This window comes from Tursiops truncatus, chromosome 7 (assembly GCF_011762595.2).
Source record: "Tursiops truncatus isolate mTurTru1 chromosome 7, mTurTru1.mat.Y, whole genome shotgun sequence".
Classification (NCBI taxonomy): Eukaryota; Metazoa; Chordata; class Mammalia; order Artiodactyla; family Delphinidae; genus Tursiops; species Tursiops truncatus.
The window spans coordinates 22051017-22064710 of NC_047040.1; the positions used below are offsets into that span (position 1 = coordinate 22051017).

At 38.0% G+C, this 13694-nt stretch overlaps 1 protein-coding gene and 1 long non-coding RNA gene across 4 annotated transcripts in view; one reads left to right on the plus strand and one right to left on the minus strand.

Moving 5' to 3' along the window:
- Window positions 1-348: 348 nt before the first annotated feature.
- On the minus strand, window positions 349-10765 carry LOC109550542 (uncharacterized). The gene is made up of 2 exons (XR_004527373.2): window positions 9925-10765; window positions 349-5711 (listed from the first exon to the last, which is right to left on the minus strand). It is a non-coding gene; the product is annotated as an uncharacterized lncRNA (long non-coding RNA).
- A 148-nt stretch (window positions 10766-10913) lies between these two features.
- Window positions 10914-13694, plus strand: part of ABCA12 (ATP binding cassette subfamily A member 12) — a 197727-nt gene continuing 194946 nt past the window's right edge. Inside the window, exon 1 of one of the 3 annotated variants that reach the window (XM_019938973.3) lies at window positions 10914-11224. In XM_019938973.3, coding sequence (XP_019794532.2) covers window positions 11156-11224 — 69 coding nt within the window. In that variant the 5' untranslated portion in view covers window positions 10914-11155. Of the gene's footprint in view, window positions 11225-12113; window positions 12184-13694 lie in introns of those variants that run through there. The other 2 variants (XM_019938975.3, XM_019938974.3) reach the window with 2 other exon arrangements.

Here is a 13694-nt window from a genome sequence, read left to right on the forward strand (position 1 = left end):
CAGGGAAGCCCCCCACTCTGCCATCTTGATTGATCTCCTGCAAAGGTCAGTTCTGTTCAATATGGGAAGGTACTACGCAAGGGCATGAATACCAGGTTATGAGGCCCACTGGATGTCATCTTGGAGGCTTGTTATTACAACAGTCTATGTAAAAGTACAAGCTTGTGCATTCTCTCTTAACATTCATATTAACTGTCAATCTATTTTCCTAGTTACTTAAAGACTTCAAGGTTCTTAATAATTGTTTTGTACATTGAATTAATAGCTTTCAAAGCACACCATTGTAGCAACATTTTACTCTTACTTTAATAAATATATGTGTTAATTGGCACAGAATTTCCATATAACCAGCACATAAACAAATTTTTATTTGAAATTATATATAGAAGTTTTACCAATATTTAAAAAGAACAATTAAGATAATAATACAACCAAATGACATTTACTTATTACTGACCATGAAATTCTGGTTAGGTACAGTGGTAACATATGTGATGATACAACCATTAATCACACAGGTTCAGGGATGTCTGAAATGGCCTTCAGTGCTTCGTCTTACAGTGGCTGAGACTGGGGAGACTGTCTCAATTATTTTGGTCAAATAATGAGACTAAAGCCACACTTCAGGACAGTTCCACCACAAAAGGCCTTAGTGAATTTGACATGAAGCTCCATTTCCTCCTTATTAAAGAACTAGTGCTAACTCTTAAAAGACTCTAGCTGTCTTAGGGGGTCAGTCTGAATTGGTTGGGGTCCCTTTGCCTTTTTCTCCCTCCAAGCTTGCTCTGTGCCAGAAGGTTTGATGTCTGAAAGGGATTCAGGGTCTGAATTCCTGATTGTAAATGGCTCAACATTTGTTTGACAGGAAAACCAGTCTCATTCTTTTAATTTTATGCTACATTTTATCACCTGGGCAGCAAAGAAATTCTGCTTGTACTCAGATTTTCACAAAATCTTTTGTGAACATTTGCATCAGTTTTTGGTTCTCAACCCTATAACCTCAGTGATTCAAATTTAGTCCAAATTATCTGAAAAGAAATAGATGTTACACATTTCATTCCATTGCCTTTCTATTCTAACTCATCATTAAATAAAATAATCCCTCTTCTCACAGCTTTGAAACAAACAAATAACCCTTTAAGTATATTCCTGAACGCCATTCAGGGAGCAGGCTTTGGAAAATCATTTGACACTGGTTAGTACCGCAATCCCAGTTATTTCAATAAAAGAGGTTGAAAATTTACTCATGCTGCTATTAAATGTGTAACTAAATTGCAGCTTCTTTATTTTCTCTAATAGATTAGATCATCTTTATAATATTTTAGTCCACTGGATAACATGGAGGGAAAAAAATCTACAAACTTGCTAATATACAGTTTAACAGTCCTTTCCAGTTTACATAACCTCTTTATGATGGCTTGATGTGTTTGAGATAAATTTTCAGTCTTTTATATTTCTTCTTATTCCTTGCGATCCTCTTCAAGATGATGAGGGGGTTTACTGAGGGCTGGTTTTATGGTCTTAAAGTATCAGGAGCTAAGGTGATGGTGAGGTTTGGGAAATGGGAGGCTCACAGATCCACATTTGTTCTGGATCCTTATTGGTTTCTACTAGAGTGATAGATCTTGTCTGTTCCCTGAACTTGTAACCCCTGAGACAGTTCTCTCCAAGGGTTTGGGACATCATGCTGGTGCCTACCACTAATGGCCATTTGCTAAAACTATCTGTCTAGTGTTGAAGTATCCCTGCACTGCAGTCTCTTTGTTGTTCATCCAATGTAGTTTACAGCAATTGTTTGAAACTTTCCCAGTTTTATGATCAATAATATTTCTTCATAAGAAGTAGATAAAAAAAAAAGAAGAAGAAGTAGATAGCATTTTTTTGTTGTTTTTGTGTCACGCTTTTATTTAGCTTATCAGAAAATCTTGAGAAATCCAAAACCAGGAAAAGGAATTTTGATTTGGAGGAAATGGGGTGCGTGGTGATGGGAGCAGAGAAAGCCAGGATTGGGAAGTTTTATGAGGACAGACTGAAATGTAAAACCAAAGTGGATTGAAAAGATTCCCCTTGAATGTGAAACAACTAAGGGGAGATTGAGGACAAACTTGCCCTATTTCCCAGACTTCTACCTGCTGGCTTTGGAATTTAATATGTAATAGATACCATTTAAAAAAAATTATTGAAAGCAAGTTCTTTCTTTTTCTCCCTTCAAGTATTTGGATATAGGCATAACTGTTTCAGAAACTTTTTAAAAATCAAGAGTTTAAAAAAGAGAACATTTGAGAGGTTAGTTTTTCAATAACTACCAAGTTCTTTTGGATTTAAATTCTTATTTCATATTGATTCCTTATGATTGCGGAACATCTGCATGGCATCAGATTGCTGAGGCCCTGTATCCCTCAGGGTTCCACCAGAAAAGCAGAACCAGCAGGAGATCTTTATTAAGAGATTTATTGCATAAAATTGGCTATGCAGTTGAGGGGGGTTGGCCAGGCAAGTCTGAAGTCTGTAGTGCAGGATGCCAGGAAGGACGGGCTGAAACTCTGGCTGGAGCTTCCATCCACAGGCTAAGTCTCTTCTTTATCAGGGAAGCCTCAGTTTCGCTCTTAAAGCCTCTCAGCCATTGAAGCAGACCCACCCAGATTATCTGTCCTACTTTTACTTAAAGTTAACTGTTTATGGGCTTTAATCATATCTACAAAATACCTTCACAGCAACACCTAGATTAGCCTTTGAATGAATAACTGGAAACTAAGCCTAGCCAAGTGACACATCTATAGATCATCTCAGGTCCCAAAATGTTTGTCCCTGGAGTTTCTCAGTGTTGCTTATGATCTAATTTTCTGTCCTTCATACCTCTAATAATAGGGGTTATGTCCATGTTTACCTGCTATTTTTTGATATTTAAGTGGATCGATTCTAACCAACAAATAGGCAATATAGTCAGTATATTCTAAATGTAGGAAATGCATGTACATACAAATCATACATGGCGGGATCAATTATTTTAAAACTTTGTTTGCTAGCTCAGACTTCGTATTTAATCAAAACCTTCCAAAGAACAATCTTCTCTGAATTTAAAGTATAACCAAGAAATCTTGGTTTATAGAATGTCATGAACAAGTCATTTCCTGCTAAGTTTTTCCTCTGTGCTGAAACTACACTTTTAAAAAAACATTTGAATGTATTTGTTCAATATTATCATGAAAGTATAATTTCAGCATTAAATCTACTTCCACCTTTTCTCACTGACTCACTGCAATTAGTCTTTTCTTTGCTTCACTACATCATTTTAATGATGGCAAATCAAAGCCTTAATATATATTAAAAATAAGAAAAAATTCAGTTATGAAATATCATTGCCACAGGGAAGTATTACTTTTATAATTTGTACGGGAATTTAAAGATTCTTTTGAGTTTGAGTTACAATTTGTCGTTTTCACATTAGAATAGAGGATCTAGATAAGTTTATCAATTCACTGAAAGGTTGAACATTTCTCTTATAAATGATCACTTGCCACTTAATTGTTCATAATTTGGTCATCCAGATGAAGTAGAATAGACTTGAATTTTTCAGAGTATCATAAACATAAAAGACCCAAAATATTAATCTTCAAAAGAATTCATGGGCCTCTGAGAATACGTCACAGATCCCAGAGGGGTCTACACTTCTACTCAAACTGCCTTGGGTATAGGAAAAATAGAAAATGACAGTATTTCATATGTCCTGATATGTAATTGAATATTGCTTTGAGTTTGAAGTAATTGCTATGGAATTAATCTCATTGTATTCCTTGATTGTCATTGTTCTGGGGGTTCCAAGTGATCAAGCATTATTTTAGCCAGTAATAATAGGAATTAACTGCAAGGGGTTTGTGAAATTTTTCTTCTTCAGAAGCTGCTATCAGAGTTTCTTATGGTGAGAAAAGAGCCCTTATTCTAGTGACTGGTAAGCTGGGATGTAAATGCATCCCTCTAGAGTCTGGAGAGAAGGAGGCATCCAAGCTTCAGAGAAGGAAGCAAAACTACTCAACAAGAGAAAAGGAGAGGAATTTAATAGTCCCAGAACGGGAGGAGGAAGAAAGGAGTGAAGAAAACAAGGAGATGGGAGGGAGAGAGGAGAGGGGGTGCATTGGTGAAGGTGAGAGGTCACACACTCTACATTTTGTGAGCCACTCATCTCCAATAAGGGGACTAAACTCAGCAAACAATTTGTGTGAAGGTTTTTTGTATGTTGGTTTGTTTGATTTTCCTATACACATCACCAATGGGTTGAATTTCTATCTGGGTTATATAGAGTGTTATTTCAAGCCACATACGCAGATGTAGGAACTGGGGGGCAGCGAGGACTTAGGTACTATCTAGTTGTTTACATTTGTTTGATCCTTTAATTAATTCCCCAACAAATCTGTGGACTAAACATAACTATTACCCTACTTTCTAGATAGAGCATTGGAGCCTCCAGAATCAACCTAGCTGGGAAGAGGAAAAGTGGCCCCAATATATGTCTCCTCACTAGGTTCCCTCTGCTCTTTCCCCTCAAACGCCCTACTTCCTTGTCAGTCAAGACAAATTTCTTTTAAAATAAGCTCTTGTAGTGTTCTCTCCCTTTACAGCAAGCCAGTGCCTTCTCTTGCAATGTGATTTGACATTTCTCACGTGGCCCCTAGGGAATGAAGTTGCTATATCAAAGTGGCATCTTGCCGATGACCTCCTGAGGCTGCAGAACCACAGTGTCAACAGGAGTTCATTTCAGGGGCTCCTGGTGCTACACAAAATGCTTGCTGTTTGCTCTAAACAATGAACTTTCATTATTGAAGGAAGACTGAAGATTTGAGGGTCAAGCTCTAGGTGACAATGGGATTACGTTTCCCGTAGTGGTAGGAAAGTTTGTGCAAGCCCTTTTGAAGAGTTTTGAACAAGTTTTGTCTTTATTATGGCCTCTCTACAGATCATAACCGGCTTTCAGGACAGTTCCATGGTCCAGAGAGAAAGCCTGAGTAATAGCAGAATGGGCAAGATAAGCTTCATTGCAGTCATTGAAATTGTCATTTTAGATTGAGATATATTCATTTTGTGTTACATGTAAATGCTTCCTCCTAAGAAGAAAGTTAATGTATAAACTTAATAAAAAGTTAATGAATATGAAGTTATTTAATTTAAAATAGTTTTGAATTTGTATGTTTAGAAAAATACTGCGGATAAATCTAGGTGCTACAAAATTTGGTTCAAAAGATCTGTCCAGTTCTTTGTAGCAAAAGTTTACTGATATCATGCCATATGCTCCATTTGTCACATGCTATCATTAAGGCACTCATTAAAATGCATATCTGAAGGGCCAGATGTTTCATTTTTATTATACACCATTTTCTTCACATTTACAATTCATGTATGCTTATATAATGGCTAAAATTTTGTGAATATTTCTTTACATACTTACGCATATGTTTTGTGTTTCTGTCTCTATGTCTGTAAAATCTATACGGGCATGTTTTTATATCTATATACACACATACAGAAATGGATTTTTTTGAGTATGGACCTGTGAATTGATTCTACCCTATTTAAAAAATATATTCTCTTGTTCAGAAGTCAAACTATTAGATACCAGCACACATGACAACTAATTAGTCCCTTCCATTTCTCCTGGTTTCTTTTCTTCTCCTTTGTTTCAAAATATTGCTTGCGGGGCAGCTGATGAAAGGGAAGTGCTATTAAAGGAGACACATGAAGGGGCATGAAAACAAAGACCTCAGTTCTCTGCGGACTAGCCAAATAGTGCTTGAATCAGAGACTTTTAAACAAAAATATTTTATTATTGATTTAAATTGAAATCATTGACCAAGCCCCTTCTATCCCAGTCCTGATTTTTCAAAGTAATCTAGTAGTAATGCACATAGAAAATATATGGAAAAATTGAGTGTTGCTCAGGATTGAGGGGACAGATAACTGGGTGACTTGTTTTTTTCTATACTGTAGGTTTGGAATTTTAAAATGCAAGATATTATAACTTTCTAGCTTGTTCAAGAAAAAATAAATTTTTCTAAGTTTCTGTTGTATTCAAGAGAACACATGCTGCCACATACATACAGGAACCTTTAATATTTGTGATATTCTTTTTACAATTTTTCCATGAACAGGCCAGTTACCAAAGACTAAAACACATGCAGAAGTTGGTTTGTTGTATTTTTTTGAAAAAAAGAAGTAATACTAGATAAAAACACAGATTTGTCTTTTAAGCTGTGTTAGGTTTTTTTTGTGGGGAAAGACATAAGTTGAGAAGGAGAAAACAATAATAGTATTTTTCATTTTCATCTTTTCCTCTAAAGTGAATTGACGAAAACTTATACTGCAAAAAGGGAGGACTGATCTCCTACATCAAATCTTTCCTTAAGTTTTAATAGGTTGGCTAAAAAGGGACCAATTAGTTCTTACTTCTTATCCCCACAAGATTATAGCAACATACATAGTAAAATTAATTCAACATACTTCACCAGTTTAAACAAGGAAATTATTACTCATCCTGGGTGAGTGGGTGAGTAATTCTTTGCAAGATTGTAAATCATCCTGAAACTCCCAGAGACACAGGTGGAAATTCCCAGGCTCAGTGGTAAGTAAGATAATCCTTAGTTTATCAAAATGGCTCTCCTTACAAGACCATGTTATTTGTGATGGGTCATTTTGTACCATTGTATCATCTTGAAGGAGAAGCTGCCTTATAACTTAGCTTGGAGTGAGTCTTATTTAAGTCCATTTAAAATATGTTTATCTTTCTGGTTTTGTGGATCAGATTTTTACCAGTTGCTTCCTGAAACAGTTCTAACCACATCATCATTGGAGTGTCTCATTACTGATAAAGAACCTGAAAATCCTGAATCTGAGAACTTCCTCACATCTACCTGTTTTATAGCATTGGCTATCACCACCTTATATCACAGTGTATCTAAGGTAATGAGGTATTAGCAGTTGGTGCCCCATTACCTTAAGCTTCTGGTGGAACCCCACCCTTCTCATAAAAGGAGGATGCTGTTATTTTTGCCATGAGTTGGCTTCAATTTTCCAACTTATTTCACATTTCCACCTGGGTTAAATGCACACGCTTGCCATGTGCTCTGATCCATGCTTGCTTTATGAAGGCCTATTGGAGAACAGGCTTTGAAGACACAGAGACGTGGGTTCAAATCACTGTCCTTACGCTCATTAGCTATGTAACACAGAAAAGCTACTTGACCTATGCTTCCTTATCTATAGAGCAGATGTTATAAACTGACATCACAGGTTTATTATAAAGATTGGATCCTGTGTGTGATGAGCATCCCATAGCATCTTACCGTAAAAGTCAGTTAAATGGTGTGAAAAAAAGTAAGTTGTCACTGTTGCTATGAGCAAAAACAGATTTGGAAGTCAAGGACTAAAATTACGCATATGGTTCCCATCAAAATTCTTAAATTATTTCACTTCATCATTAGCTCATTCAAAATAGAGGTTTCAGGTCTTAACCTGAATCTCTTATCCTACTAACATTTTCATCTTCCCACAGCATCAATTTTATCATGCTCTGTCTCTTTCGAAGAGTTGCCAGGAACTTCCCATTCTAAATCCTCAACATGGCATCCTCTGATCTTTAGCATTAAGGTCCCTCACTCTCCAGACTTTATCATCTACCACTTCAAACCAGCTCTTAGATCTAATCAGGCCAGAGTTCTCACCATTCTCCAGGGATAAAGAATTAATCTCCAGCCCTTCGTGTTTGATAAGGCATAGTCCCTGTCTTCAAGGGGCTCGGAGTATAGATGAAGAGACCAACTGTCTGTGGCGAAGGCCAATAAGGAGTTGACTATCTTTATGAACGGAGGTCTATGGTAAAACAGGTGAAGGGGTGATTAAATTCAGCTGGGAGTGGGGCTGTGGTGGGTGGAAGGGCTAGGAAACACTTCCGAGAGGAAGTAGCACTTTTGTCAGTCCTTTAGGAATGAGCATGATTTTATTTTGGGCAGAGGGAGCCGCATGACCAAAGCCTGAAAGTAGATGGTCCTCATCCAAGGCACTACAGCAGATGGCAGGAGGGATGGCTGAGACTGGAGAGACACACCTGATGAGGCTGGCAAGGGCCAGGCTGGGAAGTTCTTTGCTGCTCTACCAATAAATCTAAAACGAGCAGCATTCCTTTTCCTGAATTCCTGGTGCAATTATTCTTTGTGCACTTGTTTTTGACATTAAAACATTTTTTTAATATAAGTGATTTATAGGCCCCTAGAGAACCAGGAAAAACCATGAAGTTCTTTCCTCTTCTTCTCAGCTCTTCCCATGCAGTGCAGCACATAGGCTTGAAGGTATCATGACACAGAGGTGTAAAGTGTGTACTTAGAGTTTGAGTTCCCTCTCTGCTGTTTCCACTGTCCCCACTTCTAACTGGGTGAACTTAGGAAAGTTACAGCATCTCTATGAATGTCACTTTCTTCCTCTGAAAATGGGGATAATGCCAATTTCTATATGATAGGCCTTTTATAATGATTCAATAAATTCTTAACCAATGTTTCCTACTCAATTATTCAATAAGCATTAATTGACCGCCTACTACAGGATGAGACCTGTGCTAGATTCGGATTATTCAGTGATGAGTTAAATAGACATGGGCTTTGTGATCTAGTATTTATTATTATTACTATTGTTATTATTAATGTAGATCTTTAATAAATACTATTAAAACAAATTAATGTGTTTCAGCCACATCAATATCTTACCTGTGGTTGGACCAGTTCCCTCTTGTCCTGCTCCCGGGGTGTGTTACTTGACTGGTTGACTGACAAGAATTGCCACATCCAACGTTTATGGAGCCCACCAGTAACACGGTTGTGTAGCTTTATCAGAGCTCTTATCCTAACTAGGTTTAGTAGGTGAGACCAGCCTCAGGAGGATAACTATGCATGCTCAAATCTAATTCTTAGTATGGCTTAAGTCAAATTTGTGCTGTTTGAACTGTTCTCCAAAACTTGCGATTACTAGTGCTCTGGAAAGCAGAAGTCTAGAATCCTTGGAATAACTAATTTTGCGCAGGCTATTCCATGATAAAGCTATATTTTTATTTTTACTGCTGGTGAAGTGAATGTACAAAAGTAAGCACTGCCTATGTTCTGGTAGATGTGATGACTCCTTACTTGATAAAGGGATGCACCTGTCAGTCTCAAAGATGTAGAGTCACCGACAGCAGAGAAAGGGGTCAGAGGCAGATATTGTGGACTGAGAATTGAAAATCATTCCTAAAGACAACCTGGGCGTGCTGGCCTCAGGCAGAAGCAGTGGAACAGCCGCGTCCCGTGGCAGATCACTGTAGTCCTGCCAAATGGAGTGATTTAACTTCTCAGTACAACTATAAGAATAACATCTGTAAACAGCTTACTGGTAAATGTGTTCCTTCATGGATTGTATTGTTCTAACTCTGACTCTCTTTATTTGCTGCTCAGTTTAGTTTTTGCTTAAAAACTTTATTTTTCATCAACTCTATGTCCTGGGTGCAGCATATTTCTGGTTGCCAAATTTTTCTTTCTTCCCTCAAGGGGAAATCCTAAGGTATCTGTCAATAACATCCCAATCTACAGTCAGGAGTGGGGCACAATAAGGCAAAAATGCAAGTTCCTTGACAGACATACAAACAAAAAACTATACTGGATTCAAAGACAGGAGATGGGAGATATATATATATATATATATATATATATATATATATATATATATATATATACATACACACACACACACACACACAGGGGTATATCTAAAAAGGCTTCATGGAAGATGTCAATTTGGGGACAGTTTTGAGAGGTAGGTGCTTTGAGAGGGAGGCATGTATTCAAGGTAGAGGAGTTAGCATAAGCAAGCCAGGGACCAGGAAGCAGAGGTTACATTGCATATTGTAATACATACCAGTTCGGCAGGTGGCCGCACATTTATGATAGACTGTTGGAAGATGAGACTGGAAAATTGGCTGGAGCTAGACTGTGTAGGCATTGAAAATCAGAGGGAATGGGTTGTCATTAAGGTGTTTAAGCAAGGTTATTCCTAAAAGCCTTTATTCCAGACTTCCTGGATCATGTATACCCTTAAATCACAATTAAAATTACTTAATTATAAAGTACCTTGAATAATTCAAGCATAAGCCTTTTTCTTTTTCCTTAATCTACAATAGATTTCTTCTGCTGATTTAGAGATTTCAAGTGCAGTAGAACTCTGTTATATACTCAGAAATATCCTGGGTCAACCTATGTCTCCTTTAACCATAAAAGCCTGAAACAACATGGCTGTAATAGACACATGAATCCCTGGACCCCAAATGAGGGTATCCATTGTATATCATTTCTGTCACAGCCTACCTTTTATTTTCTGCATTTTTTGTAATCTAAATTGTGATAGAAGCCAGCATAGTCACTTCCTGCTAAATCAAAGCATTCAGCTTCACTTTAAGCTAAATATTGAGACCTTCTCTAGTGTACCTAGTGGTGGGCTGAGGTTCAAAGTGTTTCAGCTGAGCTCTGGCCTCATTGACTTAAAACATCTTAATGACACTTTGTTATGAGAGTCATTAGGCCCAGAGTCTGTAACACACTCTCTGTGCCCTGCCTCTGCTAGAGCAGGCACTATGTACTGAAGAAATCGAGAGAATATAGGACAAGTCCTACTGGCCTGGCAAGGGTCCCACCTAACTCTTCATGACGTGTCCAGGCCACGTGACACCTGCTCGAAGGTGTGGATAGGCAGTTAATTTTATGGAGAGTAGGAAGTGTGGGCTCAGCTTTTTTTTTTTCTTTCCGTGAGGCAGTATCTGAAGGATATTCATTCTCTCTTGAGTCTAAACTTTATGCAACAAGCAGCAACTGGATGTTATTTTAAAATAAGCAAAAGCCACCAAAAGATCCTGGTCTGGGTCCTTGTTTGAGAGAAAGAGTTGGTTGAGAAGTGTTCCTTGGTCAGGATTAACCCAAGGGAAAAATCCAAGAGGGAGAGAAGATCTGTGGGTTTCTTACCCCAGCCCGCAGGAAGGCTATGCCATGAAAAGGCTTCTGACGCATTGACACACAGCAAGTTGGACGGGGAACCAATTCTTCTTTTGAGGTTTGGAGGAAAAGAGAGGAATTCTCTTGTTCGTGGCGTTTGAAGGATGGCTTCTCCATCTCATCAGCTTCACGTCTTGGTCTGGAAAAATTGGCTAGGCGTCAAAAGGCAGCCGGTGAGTAAAACAAGGGAAGGGGTCCTGGGGGAAAGGCTCCAGACAATTTTAAAATGTAGTGTTCATGACAGGTAAAAAGAGAAGGAGAAGAGTTTTAAATCATTTTCTAAAGCAGGAATGAGATATTTCGAAATCATCCCTGCATCTGTCCTACAGCTAAATGGGGTGAGTCTAAACATGCCCCCAAAGCTGCCTTTTGATTTCAGGAAATTAAAAGAATAAACCAGGACATGGCCCGGGCAAGAAAGGATACATCTTGTTACCGGTTGAATTGGAACTTGTGTTGAATTCTAGATTTGGGGCCAAAATGCTTTCAGAAATTTTCCTAATGAATTCTGTTAAAAATGAGATGAAGGGGCTTCCCTGGTGGCGCAGTGGTTGAGAGTCCGCCTGCCGATGCAGGGGACACTGGCTCGTGCCCTGGTCTGGGAGGATCCCGCATGCCTCGGAGCGGCTGGGCCCGTGAGCCATGGCCGCTGAGCCTGCGCGTCCGGAGCCTGTGCTCCGCAACCAAGGAGGCCACAACAGTGAGAGGCCCAAGTAATTAAAAAAAAAAAAAAAAAAAAAATGAGATGAGGAAAAGTTTCAGATGAAAGGTACAATAAATGGGGGAGAAATGTACTTAAAAACCAAAACCAATAGAAAGGTTGGTTGATAAGAAACAGTATTTACTAGAAATGCCAAACAAAGGTTAATATGTATGTGATGCTTCAAGAGTGTTATTGAATTGCTTTATTGCTACAATCTGTCTACTCAGCTTATTGCAACATCTTTTTTTTTTTTGTGCTCTTACACTCATGTTTGCTTTTTAAATTACATAGCCAGCTATTACATCCTCACCAGATAGGGTGCAGGGAGATTGAGAAAGGAACTGGCTTCTGTGAGTTGTTGCATATTCAGAAGAATGTTTGAAAACTGGAGAAATCCAAAAAGACACTCGATATACTTCATTTTAGAAGGTAACTCCCAGCCTAAAATTAATAATATAAGTATTTGCAAATAATATGCATCATAGAAACCAAAGTTTATCTATACACCTTATCTCACTCTAGGTTTGCTTGCAGTGCCTGACGCCTTACTTACACCTTACAAGTGTTCTGATGTATATAGTATGAGGGAGAGGTTGATTTGCCTTTGTGAATTTGGTGGATAGGATTTAAAATCACAAGGCATTATGTGATTACACGGGTGTGGGTGTGGATATAAAATTTTAAATCATTAATATTTTTACTTCATTGTCGGAAGCAACACATCGGAAACAACACAAAAGTGAAACTTTCCATAATTTTCCCACAGTAGGTTCTGTGTGGAATTCAGCAGGGAAAGAGTCTGGGTAGGTGGAGGTGGTTAGAAGACAAGAATTGGCTTCTTGGTTCTGTTCCTCACTAGCTACATGACTTAAAGAGCATATCACAATTTCTCTGAGCACTGGTTTTCCCATTTGTAAAATGGGCATCTGGTCTACCATATCTGTCTCATAGGGTGGTAAGAACCAAATGTGCTAATGTATTTCAAAGTGCTTTATAAATGATGAAACACTTGGCAAATAGATTATAGAGGGATTTGGGGCAATGTCTGTGTCATATTTTATTCAAAGTAATGGTGAAAGAAAAAGCAGGGGAAGGGAGAAAGAAAGAAATTTATATACAGTAAAGTTCCTAAGTGATGAAAACTCAATAGTTAAAAATAAAAGAATAAAGGAACTGAAAACGTATATCTGTTGCTGATAAGCTGAATGCTAAGGTGGTATATTTTCCTTACAATTCCATTTTACCTAAAAATTAAAAATAAACCCTCAAGTGAATAAATTTTTTCATTAGGAAATTTTATCTTTAGAAACTTTAATAAGTTCCTTCCTCATCTGTAAAGTAGCTGGCATATCAATTTTCTACTTTAGAGTTTTTCTCCATTTGAGTCAATTTCTGCTGGACATGGCATATTTAAAGAAGGTGAAAGTCAGGCATGCTAAAATGTTTTCACTATGATAACTTATATTATTCCTAAGTAACCAAAATCCCTGAAAGCCCCTGATAATAATACTTTTGCCTAGGGAAAGAGAATACATGAACTATTAGTTCATTTTGGGACATCAAATGATTCAGATCTTAAGAGCACCTTGAGAGAATGGGACCTAGCACAGTCTTGGTTGCAGGAAGTGAGATCATTAAAAGTCCAGAATTTGGGGCACTACAGAAGGCCCACCGGAATCCATTATGAGTAACCAGAGGGACAGAAGAGACCTTTAGAAAACGGTGATGCCAAAAGGAGAAGGAAAGACAATTTTAAGTGGAGAGGTAGAGGGCAAAGAAAGGTGTATTTCCTCATAGTTTTGCCTAGAGCCAATCCTATGTCTTGGTACTGGAAGAGAGGATTTGAGGACACAGGTGGAAGGGATATATGTGTGCCAGTGTTACTTAAGAGGGAAGAATGAGAAAATCAAGAGGTTGGAAAGTTAGGATTAAAAAATCTA